The 18115-nt window shown below is 41.9% G+C and overlaps 1 protein-coding gene across 2 annotated transcripts in view; it reads right to left on the reverse strand.

The window, feature by feature from the left end:
• vstm2b (V-set and transmembrane domain containing 2B) overlaps positions 1–18115 on the reverse strand; it is a 47898-nt gene that overhangs the window by 16658 nt on the left and 13125 nt on the right. Inside the window, exon 5 of one of the 2 annotated variants that reach the window (XM_080188097.1) lies at positions 17365–17394. The exons of the other annotated variant lie outside the window; for it this stretch is intronic. Coding sequence (XP_080044223.1) covers positions 17365–17394 — 30 coding nt within the window. The remainder of the gene's footprint in view (positions 1–17364; positions 17395–18115) is intronic. 2 annotated transcript variants of the gene reach the window in all.

The raw sequence follows: 18115 nt of genomic DNA on the forward strand, positions 1-18115 counted from the left end.
TGGGGAGTGTGTGACTATCATTTGTTGATGGGTGACAATGTAATGGCAAATAACACTGTTTGTCAAATCAAAGCACGAGCCTGGAAATGACTGCAGAAGCATGAATAATGAACTTGATCTCTCGGCTCATAGCAGCTTGGCTCAGTTGGTGATGCTTCCACTTCTGATCTCGTGAGTCAGAAATTGTGGATTGGAATTGTTGTCCCTCTGATGAGAAGTAAAATTGAATTGTTAAAGATCTCTTGCTACTATGCGAAAAGGAGCAGAAATTTACCCAGCGGTCTGGGCGACAATGTTTCTTCAACCAACACTACCCATACAAATAGATTAACTGGCCATTTATCTCATTGCTGTTAATAGGATTGTGCTGTGCACCCACACAGAAACAGTGGATTCGACATATTTCAAAATAAATCCTTCTAAGTGAATCAGTTTGAGACAACAACATGAAAACCTCTTGCATTTGTATAGCACCTATAATACAGCAAGATGTTGCAAGATACTTCACAGAATTATTAGCAAATAAAATTTGACAATCCCAAAGATGCGATTAATGGGTACATCTATGCATATTCTTTATTTCTCATTCTCTTTTCAACCATTTCAGAATAATGGAGAGAGGAATGAACACACTAATTTTTGTATGCTAATATTGCAAATAATAATTTATATGTTAATATTTTTTGAAATGATTTATAGGACAGGTGACTTGAATACACAAATTTATCCTCAAGAAATAATGATTGAATGTATTAGAAAACAAGCAGATCCTTAAGATTTCAAAGGAGGTGCATTTCTCAGAGGATTAATTGCTCTTCAACCAGCTTCAAGGAACCTCAGAGAGTAGACAGGTTTTTTTTCTGTCAAGGCACAGTATTTTTCAGCCAAGAACAATTAGTTGCTTTTCTTCTAAGAATTGTAAATTATCTGGGAAATGCACTGCTGGGATGGACGATTTAGTATTTGCATTACTAATTGCTTCTTTTGGTTCCTAACATAACCTTTTTTTGCTCACCCTATATTTTTTCACACATCTATTCTCCTTTTTCCTCCCTCCTCTCCTCAGGGTGCTGCCTTATACTTTGACATGGTTCAAAGGGTGATGGCACTTCTCCAGGCACTGCTTCTCTATTTATCAGACAAAGAAGCTGGAATTTTATCGCCATACCCAACCCGGGATAAGAGATTCGCACCAGTTAGGTCGTAAAATATCGACCATAGTTATAGAGGTTTACAACATGGAAACAGGTCTTCAGCCCAGCTTATCCCTACTGCCCTTTTTTTAACCACTAAGCTAGGCCCACTTGCTTGCTTTTGGCCCATATCACTGTTTTCCCATTTTACCCATTTAACTGTCTAAATGCTTTTTAAAAAAACAAAATTGTACCTGCCTTTGCTACTGCCTCTGGCAGCTCGTTCCAGACACTCACCACTCTTTGTGTGAAAATATTGCCCCTCTGGACCCTTTTGTATCTCTCCCCTCTCATCTTAAACCTATGTCTTCTACTTTTAGACCCCCCCTTACCTTTGGGAAAAGATGTTGATTATCTAGCTGATCTATGCCCCTCATTGTTTTATAGACCTCTTTAAGGTCACCCCTCAGCCTCCTACACTCCAGGGAAAAAAGTCCCAATCTACCTAGCCCTTCCTTATAACTCAAATCATCAAGTCCCAGTAGCATCCTAGTAATATATTGAAACAGTGACCATTGAAGGACAGTTTTACCATGGAAGACATCACTGTGGACCCTATAACTGACATCTCCAAAGCTCACAAGCACAGAGCTTCAAACAAGATCCACTTGACAATAATTAGGTGTGGGAACCTTACTAATACTTCTCTTTCCCATTCTGGGGGTATTGTGATTAATTATAATAACTCACCAGTGCTCCAACTGAGATCAGATTATCTTATTGCAGGTAAGAAATCAAACTTGATATCTTTCTGTTGTGTACTGTTTACTATTTTCCTAGATTATAACAGCGGAGTAAGTTGACTCACTTTGGGATGTTCTGAAAAATGCTAGAGAGTCCGTTACATCCTTAATCATTAATGGAAACTCCAATTTCCAAGTGCAAACTAGTGATCTTGGGAATGGCATTCAACTTGGGCTGGGCTGTAAGGGGAGTGATATCCCATTGGCTACTGTGTAAGTGCCCTGCTGAAAATGTAATTCCAGGAACTTCAATGGAATTAAGCAGCAGGTGGTGTGTTATGTTCCTGCCCTGGTCAAATTTCATGTTATTTCCAACCATAAAAGTGCTTCAGCAATCAATGCACAAAAGCTTTTGCATCAAGTTGAATTATATCCAATCTTTTAACTCTCGGTAGGCTGTACAGTAACATAAATACATGACTCATTCATTGATTAATTTAAAAAAAGATATTAGCCGCCCTGCAGTGTACATGGAAATCATTTTGTGTAGGATGCTGTTCTTATTCTTAAGTAGAAAATATCACCAATTTGTATTTTACATTTCTAACTTGCATTAAACTTCAAAGTTCCACTTGATATTGACATTTCTTTCATTTTCCTGTTGTGTTTCTCTGTGAAGAGCAGAGAATGCTGGAGGAAATAATAGCTTCAAATTGAGAAAACAATCAAAGTAACTGCGAAAGAATTGATCCTAACTTTCAAAGAAGTCTGAGTTTAAATTTAGAAGGTTAATTTGGCAGTTTTAATTGGTATGGGGGAGCAGTTCTCCCAGCCTGCTGCACTGCTCTAGCCAGGAGACATCAGCGGAGAATGTTTCACAGGCTCCCCCGGGTGGCATTGTCTCCACGCGTCTCCAGGGCCAGGATTTCTGGCGTCATCAGTTTGGCACTGGAAATCGGCACGGTGGTGATTTAAATATTGAAATTGGCATTACCATCCCATTAGCGGGTCCAGGACTGAAGCCTTCGAGCCTGCTAGCGTCTCCCTCACCACTCCCCCTGCCAGAATTGGTTCACTCCAGCAGGGTTTACAACAACTCCTCACCAAAGGGCAGCCCAGACCCGTTGGAATGAAGGGGGGTCATGGAGGCCCTCCCATGAGATTGGGGAGAACAGGGGAAGTGCCCCCTGTGCATTGCCAGCCTGGTCCCCTGGCATTGCCTAAGGGGCACCTTGGCACTGCCCACTGGGTATTGAGCAGTGCTAAGGGGGTGGGGTCAGAAGGGACAGGGCCTATTGGGGTGGAGCCTATGAGGGGATTGGTGGGGGTGGAGGGGTCCCGCTACTACTCTGCATAAGGACCACTGGCAGAGGGAGCAAAGGGGGTGATCGGGGCTGGCCATTGGGGTGGGAGGGAGGGTTTCAGGGATTCGGGACTGCCAGTGGGGGAGGGAGTCAGAGAAATTGGGACAGAATTTGGCTGGTCAGTGGGAGGGAAAATTGGGGCTGGCCAGGAGACATCCCGCAGCCCAGCGTTCAGAGGGGCGGGAGGGTCACCCAGCCAGTGATGTGGGGTCGTGGGGCTAGCCAGCATCAGGCTGGCCAATGATTGGGAGGCCAGCTATGCCGGCCCACTGTGCAGGTGCTGATCTCTACGCTGACAGATTGGCACACGTGCAGTGCCCACACAGCGCTATGCTGCTGGCCTCTCCAGCAGGAATACACCTCAGATTTTCAGCACAAATCTCTCTGGAGCACTTTGCAGTGCTCAGGGTGTGGGGGCAGGGGGATTCATTCTGAAAATCGCACAGATGAAACTAGCAATTCCCATTTTAACGCATATTCGCCACTTAGAATTTGAACTTTATTCACAGTCCAAATCTAACCCTGCCATCTCAGTGCAAGACACGTGCAGCAGCAAAATACCACCTTCAATATCACTTGTAATTTTAAACTGTTCTTTAGAGTATGTGAGAGAAACACACACTGGAAGGCTGTGGGTCCTTTGTTAAATAGGCAGAAGAAGTCACTGAGGCCCAACTTCAATTTTAACCTGAAGCTTTTGCCCTGGGGGTGCTGTTGTGAAGCCTGGACAGTGACTTCCACCAAGGAGTTAACTTTGGGTCTGCGTGATCAGCTTTTAGCTTGTTTCCATTTGGTTAATAGTGTTCATGCTAAACCTTCCATATAGATTATTGACTGATTTCAACTTGAGGAATGTGATTTAATGGCACGGTGGCACAGAGATTAGCACTGCTGCCTCATGGCGCCAAGAACCCAGGTTTGATTCCCGGCTTGGGTTACCGCTTGTGTGCAGTTTGCACATTCTCCTTGTGTGTGCATGGGTTTCCTCCAGGTGCTCTGGTTTCCTCCCACAGTCCAAAGATGTGGGGTTAGATTGACTGGCCAGACTAATTTGCCACTTAGTGTCAGAGGGATTAACAGGGTAAATTAGCAGGTAGTAGGAGCTGGGTGGGATTGTGGTTAGTGCAGACTTGATGGACTGAAGGGATTCTATGATCATTGTAGCTTCATAAACAGGGATGACAGTGAGGACCCAAATCACTCAAACAAAACTTTCTGTCACTCTTTCATTAGTTTACTCACATATTAACTGAATGAAACAAGTCAATAATAAAATCTGTACATGGTGATTCCTCCACTTACTGATAAATAAAAATTCCTTCAATGGAAATGCAACATGAATACTGAAGTAAGGGGAAGAGTGGCGTTTTGGATGGATTGGGTGTGGTTTATTGTACATTTCAACATCTCTTCAGTTCAGTTCAGTTGATCAAAGAAAAACCACTTTGTATGAAAGCTACCTTTCATCTTATCCACAATGATAGTGAACATTCCAGCTTATCAGTGTGAACATTTCTTGCTTTTGTAGTGTCATGTTGACTATAGTTCCAGCTTGTGCAGTATGACTAAGACATTGGCCCTTTTCTCCGATCAACAAAAATTCATTCAATTCAAAATTGTATTTGATAATTCAATTTCAGGCATAAAGTTTCCATGTTGCTGTGCTTTTGATGTTATTTGATTCAAATTATTGGATAATTCAAATGTTTTTCATGTTAAAGGTGACGAATTATTAGATCAAGATGGCACCAGTTGGTCATATGCTGGCTTCCAGAAGTTTCTGAGCCACTTCAAAGTGAACAAAAGCTAACCCCTTAAACATCAGGAACATAATATCTTTTGCATCACACAAACAATCCAGCCAAGCTAACACAATGGCCCAGCAGACCGTTGGCCTGCTCCAGCCAGCTTCCAACAAAAACAGACATTTGTAGATCCTATTCTCCAAGAGTCACAGAATCTCTACAGTAAAGAAGGAGGTCATCGGCCAATTGAGTATACACCAACCCTTCAAAAGAGCATCTTTAGGAGTTGAGAACATGCAAACTTCAGACAGAAAATCACCCAAGGCCAGGATCAAATCTGGGTCCCTGGCACTGTGAGGCAATATCAGCACTAATAGCCTAAACATTAACTGTTCTAATATGATGATTCCAACAAGACGGCCTTGTTTAATAACCCAAAACCAGTGTGACATGAAGAAGACTAGGGTTATCTGAATTCCTTTAATTATACAGTCTTTGATCTGTGGTCAGTTACAGTTTGATCTCCAAAGAGAAGTGGCATCCAGGCATTGGTCAGTGCCGTCTACCATCAAGTAACTGGCAACAAAAAGAACACTGGCACTCAAAAGCTGCACTGCTGAAAATTTGGAACTTGTGCCTCCAAGACCTGTTCATTGTAGATGCCTCTTCTTTCACCATAGAAATCTCACTTTGGAAAGACAGGATCACTTCACAATCTCCTCTAAAGGAAGGTTCCATCTGGCTTTTGAATCTGGATTCCAGACACACATAAAACCCTAATTTGTATTTGATCATGGTCATGTCCTGAATCCTTTTCCTTTTTCCTTATCTCCCATTTATTGCATATGTACAAAAGAGGTGGACGTTGAGAAACCTCCCTTGCATGTGTGTGTGTGTGTGTGTGTAAAAATAAACCAAACCTATATATTTTATCTTACTTTGAGTTTGCTGCGCAAGTTAGTCATAGAGGATTGGAACACTCCAAACTTACGGGTTGGGGAAAATAGAAAGATGGAAATCAGAATAAAAAAGATCTTTCTGTTTATGGATGGGTAGTGAGTGAGGCAATCAAGATGTTTAAATTGACTCCCCATCAGCCCATTACATTAAATGGAACTGTTCTCATGTGCTCAGTTTTAATAGATGGACCCACCAACTGTTTACTCGATCCCTTGCAGGCAGCATGGTGGCACAGTGGTTAGCACTGCTGCCTCACAGCTCCAGGGACCTGGCTCCAATTCCCAGCTTGGGTCACTGCCCGTGCAGAGTCAACATGTTCTCCCCGTAGTCTGCGTGGATTTCCTTTGGATGCTCCAGTTTCCTCCCATAGTCTGAAAGACTGTGCTGGTTAGGCGCATGAACATTGCTAAATTCTTTCCCAGCGTACCAGAACAGATGGTGGAGTGTGGCGACTTGGGGATTTTCATAGTAACTTCATTGCAGTGTTAATGAGTTGGTGATCAAATCCACTCCCATGAAAGATCACAAGAAAGGTCCAAAATCTACAGCATCAAATGGCTGCTCAAGGACAGATTTAAGTATAAGGTGATCCTCACAGGTCGACAAAGCTTACAACCCCAATGGCTGATGCACTCACTGGAACACAAGTGTGGAATTCTGCAGACACCAAGAAAATGATCAGCATTCAATCAATTCTGCAAGGCTTGTGGTGGAAAGAAAGGGCCACTGCAGCAGTAATGCACTAAACCAAAGGCTGATGCAGTTGCAAAGAGCCATGCGCTGATCCAACACAGAGGGTACCTCCAAGCAATAAGAGTAACCACCCAGAATCACATCAAAAACCATACATATGAAGTGACTGACAATCCAGAAAATGATGATGATGCTCACGACAAGATGAAAAGTGGTGAACACATGTTTCATACTGTCAATCTTCAGGAAAACAGTGGCACCATCACATCATCCAAAGTATTTGCCAAGATTCAAACGATTTGCTCGAAATAAGTTGGTAACTATTTGTTACTGGTCAAGATTGATACAGGGGCGAGTACCAACATACTACTCCCCAGAAAGTTCTAAAAAAACATGCATCCACAGACATGGAAAGCCATGGTGAAATACACAGCAAACAAAGGTTCGTTAATTCCAAGAGCAGGAGCCATAGTAAAAGTACAATCAATCCTCCTGGGTGACACAGATGCTATACATCATGGAATCGAAAGTCCCACTGATTGCAGGAGTACTGGCATGTCATGGACTCAAACTAATCCTTGGAATCAGTCTGACTTCACAATGCAAGTCAACCTCGGAAATTATTGCCTTCGCCTCAGTTCACGACTTAGCATTGGAGAATCCAGATTAGTTCAACAAAATTGGATGTATCAGGGAGCTGCATTATTATATTTGCAGGAAAATGTAAGTTTGTCAATTGATCCACCACAAACTCACAGCAGCCACATACATGGCAAATTGAGGGTTGACCTGGACAAAATGGAAAAGGACAGAATCATTAGAAGGCTACAAAGAGCACACAGACTGGTGCAACTCAATCACATAAGTCGTAAAGAAGGATGGATCAATATGAGTATACCGCAATCCACAATATTTCAACTCAGCGTTGAAACACTGTCCTTAAAAAATACCCACTTTAGCAGAGTTAAAGCTGAGATTTTCAGGTGCAAAATTCTTCTTGACACTTGACGTCAAGCATTGTTACTGGTTTGTCCATCTTGGCACAAAGCCTCACTGCATTTCATGCCTCATTTGGATGATGCTGCTTATAACAACTTCCTTCTGGGCTATCTGTTAGCCATATCTGTTGTGGGAAGGACAAAGTAAGAACATGACTACAATCTGCGCTTACTGATGCAAGTGGCATGTAATGAAGGAGTGGTGTTCAACAGTTCAAATGTGAAATCAATGTGCAGCAGATCAAGTTTTCTGGCTCTTTTATTCCAGTGCTGGCATATTTCCCAATCAAAGTAAAATAGAGGATAAAATAAAATAAAGGCATGTCAACACCACAAGATAAGGCTGATTTTTGAAGGGGTCTTGATTTCTAATCTCTTGACTTTTAAATGCCCAATTTTGGTCAAAAATCTTCCTTGCTAATGGAATGGTTGAGAAAGGATATGTGTTTCCTGTAGCATGAAGATTACCAATATCTCTTTCAAGCATTGATACAGTCATTATCAGTAGCATTGACATCGCAATTTTATGATCCCAGGGAGACAGCTACCCTGGAAGTAGACACCTCACAGGAAAGTCTGGGAGTATCCATCCTACAAAAAGGCAAACTGATTGCATTTATTTCAAAATCATCATTTCATTTCACTGTGATAATCCTCATGAAGTCCATAGAGAACCACTGATTTATCTTCATGTGGGGCTCTTTGTATAAGTTCCCCTGGTAACAGGCAGTGACCTGCCCAGGTGGAATTCTTTGCCTGAGCCTTTTATGAGAAAGGCCCAGGACTGGGCCTGCTGAACAATAATCATAGGCAGCGACTAGTGTCTTCCCATCAAGTTAGTGGTTTTACTTTGCATCCTTGTGAGGTAACATACCTCAGGGACAGAGTTAACAAGGATGGATTACACCCTGCCAAAGAGAAGGTGAAGGCCATAACAGGAATTCTGACTCCAAGGAAATCAACAGAGTTGAAGTCTTTCCTAAGTCTCATAAGTTACTATGGAAATTTCATACTGAAATGGGCAACCCTGCCAGCACCCATCCAAGTACAGTTAAAACAAATTCAGAAATGGTTGTGTTAAATGCCACAAGAGAAAACCTTTACAAATGTCAAACAACAATTGTTGCCGATGAACACACTGGCCCATTATGGTCCCCTGAGATTACTCATTGTAAACTGTAACACTTCCCCCTATGGGATAGGAGCAATATTATTGCACCGTTGGGATGATGGGACAAAATGTCCAACCATGTACACATCACAAATCCTGGGGAATGCAGGGAGGAAGGATGCCCCAATCAAAAAAGAGATTAGCCATGGTGTTTGTTGTGAAAAAGTTCCAGCAGCACATCTACGGTCAGCATTTTACCATAGTAACTGACTGCAAACCTCTGTTAGGCCTCTTCAAGGAAGAAGAGGTGATTTCTCCCATTGGATCAGCCTAGATCTAATGCTGGGCTCTGCTATTAGGTGCCTGTGAACATACCTTAGAACATCCTCCAGGGAGACAAATAGAGGATGCCTTTAACTGCCTGCCGCTACCCATTACCCACCTTCTGCTCCAAAGATGACTCACCTTCATGGACACCCTGCCAGTATCCGCCAAGCAAATCTAGGCATGGACACCAAAAAGAGCCCAGATTGTTGAAACTCTATCACATCATCCTAAGTAGTGGACCACAGGGATGACCGATGGAGGATTTCAGACCCTATCTCTCTGAATCTCAGGAGTAGAGTATAGAAGATGACATCGCCCAGTGGGGAACCCAGATGGTTATCCCACAGCCAGGTTAGTGACCAATACTTCAAGAATTGCACAATGGCCACGCAGGAATTTCTCAGACGGGAATATTGACGAGGAGCTATGTGTGGTGGCCTGGCTTAGACAACGATATCGAAAACCTGGCCAAGCGGTGCAAAGCTTGCCAGAAAAACCAAACAGCCCCACCAGCAGTTTTGGTTCACCCTTGGGAATGGTCGGGGGGATCCTGGGTGCAAGCATGTGCAGACTTCACAGGGACATTTATGGGCTTCATGTTTTTAATTCTCAGCAATACCTATTCAAATGGATCAACATACATTGGATTTTCTCCACTACCTCTTACAATATTGTAGAGAAACTCCATCATTCTTTTAGTATGTATGGTACACCCAAAGTTCTCACGATAGACAACGGGACCCCGTTTCCTAGCGGGGAGTTTCAGACCTTCATGAGTACAAAAGGTCAAAGGCTTATCCACATAGTATCCTATCAGCCATCCTCCAATGGCCTGGCTGAGTGGGCAGTCCAGACATTCAAAAGTGGCAAGAAGAAACAAACTCCAGGTTCTCTAGAAACAAAGTTCACAAGTTTCCTTTTTAACTGTAGGATGATGCCATATATGCCGACAGGAATAGTCCCAGCAGAGCGATTGATACAATACAATCCCTACAGTGCAAAAGGAGGCTATTCGGCCCATCGAATCTGCACTAACCACAATCCCAGCCAGCCCCTATTCCCATAACCCCAAATATATTTACTCTGCTAATCCCCGTGACACGAGGATCAATTTATCACGGCCAATCAACCTGACCTGCATATCTTTGGATGGTGGGAGGAAATCAGAGCACCTGGAGGAAACCCACACAGACACTGGGAGAATGTGCAAACTCCGCACAGATAGTGACCCAAACTGGGAATTAAACCTGGGTCCCTGGCACTGTGAGGTTAACCACTGTGCCACCATGCTGTCCCAGGGAGGGCTGCGATAGGTTGACAGCTTTGGACTAGGAATTAGTCTGACGTTCCCAAATTTGGCTGGCAATGTCGAATTAAAACAAGAAGCCGAGAAAAGGGGCCATGATTGTCAGAGACCAGATAGAACCTTCAAACTGGGAGATATGGTCCACGTGAGGGATTTCAGTGATGGCTCTCCATGGATTCCTGGAATTATTCTTGAGAAAACAGGAGGTAAAAAACAGGGAGAAGACCTTAAGGAGTACGTAGATCATCTCCATCACAGAGAATCCTCCACAGAGGCAACTGTTTCTACAGACATACCACCGTTGGCGTCCTTCACTCCAGACTGTGGGCGGGAAATGCCACTCTCTGAAAATTCAAGAGCCAATTGTCCGGACAATAAAGATTCTGGTTCAGACATAGAGACAGGGGTGGCAGACGCCCAGTCAGAGGTCACCGCCGAGGACAAGCCCCCTCGAGTGGCTCTGTTGCTCTTCATGGAACAGACATTCACCTTTCCATTATATTCCCCAACCAGATGAGCAGAAGGCCCCATCGTCATGGAAGTGAGGGGGGTCCCTCAGATTTGGGGGCAGAGAGGGGTGTGATAACCCCACAAGGAAATCACTGATTGATCTCCCTGTAGGGCTCATTGAGTGTGAGTTTCCTTGGTAACAGGCAGTGCCCTGCCCAGATAGAACTCATTACCTGAGCCTTTTATAAAGCAGGCCTAGGACTGGGCCTGTTGAACTTTAGTCCCAGTAAGAAGTCTCACAACACCAGGTTGAAGTCCGACAGGTTTATCTGGTAACAAACGCTACTAGCTTTCAGAGCGCTTCTCCTTCATCAGGTGAGGGGATCTATCCATTATATCTCCCAACCAGATGAGCAGAAGGCCCCATGTCATGGAAATGAGGGGGTTTCCTCAGGCTTGGGGGCAAGGAGGGGTGTGATAACCCCAACAAGGAAATCACTGATTGATTTCCCTGTGGGACTCATTGAGTGTGGCTCATTGACCCACTCACCTGACGAAGGAGCAGCACTCTGAAAGCTAGTGGTTTTGTTACCAAATAAATCTGTTGGACTTTAACCAGGTGTTGTGAGACTTCTTACTGTGTTTACCCCAGTCCAACGCCAGCATTTCCACATCAAAACTACTGTCCCAAGTAGGGACCAGTGTGTGTATACCACAGTAGTGTTTTTTGAAGTCTGTAATAAACCATGTTCCTTTCCAGTTGGACTTCCTGACTCATTACAGTCTCACAATCCAATTATTCCAACAATCAGGTTACTTGTCGATGCGGTATTAGTTTAAAAACATGCTATTTTTGCTAACAACCCAATGCTCATCTGCATTAATAAAACTCCAACAGGCTACCACTCTTAAAAAGATCAAGGAATACTCCTTGATAAAAGAAAATGAATCATTATGTTCTATTGTTCTGTCAGCTTCCACTGGTCTTTGAAAGATCTATGTTGGTGATTGTGCAAATGAGTTTTGTCAGGAACTTGAACCGTTGCCCAACTCATGTGATTTCCCAATTGTGTCCAAAACAGAAACTCTACTGGTCTATGAAAAAGATTCTTAATAGTCAAAATAATCTCCCTAATTATTAATGATTCTCAGTTGGAAACAACAGAACAAAAAGTGTGAAAAAATAAAAGGGTGATATGCCAAGACTTCAAAGGAAGAGGATTCACTGAACTCTCATTGGAATGAAGAACCTTGACAGCAGCATCAAGATGGCTTACCATCCTCTGCCTGCACAGAACTGTATGCTTTATCATTGCAGTACAAACAATTATCCATTCACTGATGGTTATAACATCTCACCATCCCCCTTGTCTTTCTTCATGTGGATTTAAAGTTACTAGACAAAGTCATTTTATTGACATTTTTCTGTTCCCTCTTATTTGCCAAGTTTCTTTTCCTGTTTGCACACATTGGATTTTTTCTCAACATCATTAAATCTACATTCAGCTATCCTCTCTCCTTTCAATGGTGATTACTTATTTTCATACAATCTACACCTTCTTGACAATTCACTTAATTCCCCCATCTGTGTCCATGTTTTGCTTTGTGTACTCCAGAATCGCTCAGCCTTTTTGTGACTCTGGTATTCAACAATCAACTCTCTGCAAATTTTGAAATTATCGTTGATAATTCCAGAAATTTAAGGGCAGGCACCAGGAAGAAAATGGTCACGAAATCTACTAACTGTTGTATAAGCACAACGGATTCACTGGTGTCCTTTAAAACAAGGAAACTTGCACTCCTACCCACGCTGAGCAACATGTAACACTAGTCCCACAATACATGGCTGACTTTAGAGCAACTAGGGATGGGCAATGAGCACACAAAAGTTAATGCCAGAAGTGGGCTTTGCATCTACTCAAGCCTGCTTTGGGGCCTCACTGGTGTCACTCACATCCCACGAACAAATAAACTGAAAATAACCATATAGCCACTTAAGCAGTGACCATCTCAGAATATTGCCAATATAAGAGCAATAAGCCTCCTTCCCCCACTAGGACATACTGGTGGCATGAATCAGATCTCAAATTGCACAGTCATTATCAATCATGGTCTCAATCCAATCTGAACAAAAACTTTTTGGTATGTTTTCCAATATTCTGGACTGATGCAAAGAAAGTTCAGTAAGAAGTCTCACAACACCAGGATAAAGTCCAACAGAACAACCTGTTGGACTTTAACCTAGTGTTGTGAGACTTCTTACTGCGTTTACCCCAGTCCAATGCTGGCACCTCCACACCATGGCAAAGAAAGTTGACAGGGTACATTTAATTTCATTTGCTTGATTTTAATGTAGGTGAATGTGTACAGTAAAACAGACACTTTTTTATACACCTAGATTAAATGGGCTCAGACTGGAGATAGATCGACACTCCTGACATTTAAAATCAGAACAAATGAAAACCCCACATTTGTTCTGTCAATGTAAAGGAATGTTGTGGTTAAACCAATTTATCCAGAAGTAGAGGAAACTTGATCCTCACTGTATTTTTAATAATTGAGGTACTGAATATTTGCTCTTGAAAGTGATTATGTTTACAATGTGGCAATAAAATTGCTTCTCTTAGATTGTTCTTGTTGTCGAAATATTCCAACACTGAATATCACTAACAAAATATAATTGAAAGGTCCATAATGTCCTCTCCCAAAGGTGCAATGTTCTTTCTAGTGGGTCAAGATAAAGACTTCACGGGCATGGCCAGTGGCACAGATGGGCTAATTCTACTGGGAGATATCCTTGAATGATATGGGAGTGCTCCTGGCCTGAATGATTTTCCCTTATCCGCAGAAATAATTTACCCAGAAGAGGTTTTATTGTAAATTTCAGTTGCACCTCAACCTTTTCAAATATCCCACCTGTGTGCCCACAGTGTTTGCTTCCAGCAGTGATGAAAATATTAATTAGGGCCATTTCAACTCATGTCTGCATGATGATTAGGCTGGCATTGAGATGAACTTGGAGATTATGTCCTAGACCATCAATTATTCTTACCATGGTGAATAATTACAATCAAGGAAAAAACACAAAAAAAAAAGTTGGCGCAAACGTGCCTAAAGTCTTGACTTCATTATCTGCAAGAGGTATTCATGGAATCCCTATAGCATAGAAGGAGGCTATTCGGCCCATCGATCTACATCAATTCTCCAACACAGTATTTTACCCAGGCCATCCTCCACACTATCTCCGTTTACCCCGCTAATCCCCCTAACCTACACACCTTGGGACACTAAGGGACACTTTAGATAGTCAATATACCTAACTTGCACATCTTTGGACTGTGAGAGAAAACTGGAGCACCCGGAGGAAACTCACACAGACACAGGGAGAACGTGCAAACTCCAGACAGTCACCCAAGGCTGGAATCAAACCTGGGTCCCTGGCACTGTGAGGCAGCAGTGCTACCCATTGTGCCACCCGTTTTATGCCTCTTTCCCTGATGTTGTTTCAGGTATTGCCTCCCAACCAAAGATCTATTTCCTCTCCTACTCCAAGAACCCTCTAATGGAACCCCATGCCGCAAAAAATACTCTGCACCAAAAAAAAACCTGAAAAAAATGACACTAACTTCAAATTATTTAACTATATTAAGGAGGAATATGCTTACATTAGAGGCAGTTTGGAGAATGTTTATTCCTAGAATGAGGGGATTGTCTTATAGGTTGAGCCAATATGCATCAGATTTTAGAAGGATGAGAAGGGAATTTACTGAAACAAAAACATTTCTGAGGGGGCTTGACAGAGTAGATGCAGAGAGAATGTTTTCCCTCGTGGGTGTATCTAGAGCTAAGGCATCATTTCAGAATAAAGGGTGTCTTATTCAAATGGAGAGGAGATGGATTTTTTTTCTCTCTGAGCATTCTGAACCTTTGCAAGTTTTCACCCTAGAGTGTTGTGGAGGCTGAATTGTTGAGTACATTCAATCTGGAATAATAGTTATTAGAGCTGTAGGGGAGTCAGGGATTTGAGGAACAGGTAGGAACATGAAGTTAAGGGCAATATCAGACCAACCATTATCTCATTAAATGGCAGAGCTGGCTTGAGGACCTGTATAACCTACTTCTGCTCCTATTTCATATTCTCTTATGTTATGGGCAGAATTTCACAATCTCCCACCAGTGAGTTTGAGGGCAGGGAGTTCATAAAATTCTTCAGAAGTCTTCCCACTAAGCTCCCAACTGAGGTTAGAAGCCTCATTTCCAGTCAATTAATGCTCATTGGAGCAGCCAGGTTGCCAGTATTGACTGGATGCATTTGTCACTAACTCTTTGATGGCCAGATGCAAAATTCTGCCATCCTGAAAATCCTGGTCCATGTTCTTAATCATAGAGTTGTATTGCACAGAAGGAGGCCATTTGGCCTATTGAGTCTCTATTGCCCGATTTGAAGAGCAAGTCCAGTTCCCCTGCTCATTTTCCACATCCCTGCATTCCTTTCTATGTCAGCTATTTATCCAACTCCTGTTTTGAAGGTGACTCTTGAATCTGTATGCACCATCCTATCAGACAATGCATTGCAAGTTCTGACCACTCATTGCATAAAAACATTCTTCCTCACGTCACCTCTGGTTCTTCGCCAATTACCTAAATCTATACCTTCTGCTTATCAACCTTACAGCTATTGGAAACAATTGCGCTTCTCTCTAAATCCTTCACGATTTTAAACACTCCTTTAAAATTTCCTCTCAACCTCCTCTGCTTTAAGGAGAACAACTCCAGCTTCCCCAGACTTTCTGCTATAATCCATGAGAACTGGCAACATTCTAATAAATATCTCCTATATCCTCTCCTAAAGTGCAGTGCCAGAATTGGACATAATACTCCAGGTGAGGCTGAATTATTTTTATATTGGTTAAAAAGGGTTAGAGTAACTCCCTGGCTTTTGTACGTATTTAAAAAGCCTGGGAGCCCATATGGCTTATTAACTGTTGTGTTAAATTTGCCTGCCATCTTCAAAGATTAATATGCAAACATTCCCAAGCCTCTCCCTTCATTCAGTCCCTTTAAAATGTTACCATTTTGCGTATATTATTCCTCCCCATTCTTTGTACCAACATGTAGCACCTCACACTTCTCCTGAATTCATGAACTGGTCCACCTAGACCCAAATCAACATGGTCCTATTCATAGACATTCCACCTCCCATCTAATCAGCTGATACAGCTTCTGCAAAGGGTCCAGCTTTGACCACAGTGTAGAAGCTATCAGGTATCAAAGCCAACATGTTAGTTTGCTCCTGGTGAGGATATAGAATTTAAGAGTTAAATTCCTATCTTCTCTTAAAGTCGTAAGCTCTGTAACAGAAACAATTAGATGAACATTTACTCCTTAAAGACGTCAAAAGAAGTGTCAGAAGGAGAATGTCTTGAACAGCACTGAAAGAGCAGTTTATGTCTATTTGTAAGACAGATCATAATTCACTGTAAATTCATTCATTTTGCAGTATTGGGTCAGCCTCCAATATAAAAAAGTGTTTCACGGTTCATTGTGACCAAGACTGTTGACATTTTCCTACGTTACAACAGCAACTATGAATCAAAAGTACTTTGTTCATTATACCACGTGTTGGGATGTCCTGAGGTTATGAAAGAAACCACGTCAATGTAATCCTTCCTTTATTTTGCTTTTGTGGCGAGATGGGTGGAATTGCACAATGCGATTCCAAAACCAGTAATAACAATCCCTGACACAAAAACAATAAAATGGGTTATGACTTAATTATCATAAACTAATGACCTCCAATTATTGAAAATAGCAACCCTTTCATTTTCATAGGGAGGGCCAGGGATTTCCCATCTTCATCACAGCAAAGGAATTCACATTGAGAAATGCACAGGAGAGCAGCAAAAAATCCAGGAATCCCAATATAGACAAAGCAGAGTTTGTCGTTTAGTCACTATAAATCAGTGGTCCGAAGAATTGAAGGGAAGAACTTTGGATTTGTAACTCTGAGCACCATATGTGTGAATCACAGTACTGAAATTTAATGTTTTAATTTGCTTGGCTTAATTGAGCAATTTTGTTTGACAATTTTGACAGCTCTTAATTGGATCATGAGATGGCAAGCACTGCATCACTTTATGTGGAAGAGATGCAGTTATGAGGGATAACCCATCTCGAATGTGCCTCTTGCAGGTGAATGTGTAGCAATGGGAAGACAGTGGAGAGGGATTAAAAAGCAGAACAAGTTGAGAAAACAAACAAAATTATACAATATTTTAAGGACTAAAAATTAATTGGCTTCCCTAACATTCTGAAATGCAAATACATTGAAAATTTGAATATGCCAATACACAAATATTGCAAAGGATTACATTGCTTTACTGAAAAATGTAAGAGTAGAGCAATAACTTTTGGCTACACATGTACCATAACAGAGATATAAATGAAAGTATGTAATGACTTTAGTTGAGATAAATATAAAGGTTTAAACACAAACAGCGTTATTTACAAACAGCCTTGTATTATTCACCTTACCTGACGTTAGTGTCTGCGTTGGCTTCCCACCTGTATTGAAAGCAAATGCATGACAATGTTTAAGCAGCCATTGTGTTCTCAGTCTGTCTCATTACTGCATTGTTTCTTTCCTCTTGAGATTTCCATGTTTAAAACAATCTATTTTGACTACAGTGATATTGAAAAGTCCAAATGCTCTTCTCTAATCTTATTGCCACATCCTGCTTTTATAAAGACAGTGAATGTCAGCTTGACTTTGGATAGGAGGCTGGAGGGGCTTTAATGAATTTTGTTACACTTTTCGTACAAGCAATTTAATATCAAGCACACAGAGATCCGGTAGAATATTGTCAGACACAGAGTAAAGCTCCAGTTATGTTAGCTCAACTATCTTCCCTTAACTCGAGCCAGAAGAGAAACCCAACTGTACCACATATCAATTTCTCACATCAATCATCATTGTGGCCTTTTTGGGTTCTTGATTGCCAATTTAATGCCAATTACTGCTGGATTATGGGCAGCTTTGTGGTGTGGGCCTATTAACTTCAAAAACTCATTTTACTAAGGACCATACAGTTGGCAGAGAAAGGAGATGATCATGCCAGGAGCTTGGGCTGGATTCAGATCCAGGTTTGAAGCAAAAAACCAGTGTACTAACCAACTGATTCATTTTTTAAATCAGTCACAGAAAACAATCACTACATAATTTCCAGTGAAAATAATTAATGTTAGCATGCATATTACTTTGGAGCAATCCCAATTTTGAAAGAAT

Source organism: Carcharhinus amblyrhynchos, chromosome 4, assembly GCF_965287045.1.
Source record: "Carcharhinus amblyrhynchos chromosome 4, sCarAmb.v2.hapA, whole genome shotgun sequence".
Lineage (NCBI taxonomy): Eukaryota > Metazoa > Chordata > Chondrichthyes > Carcharhiniformes > Carcharhinidae > Carcharhinus > Carcharhinus amblyrhynchos.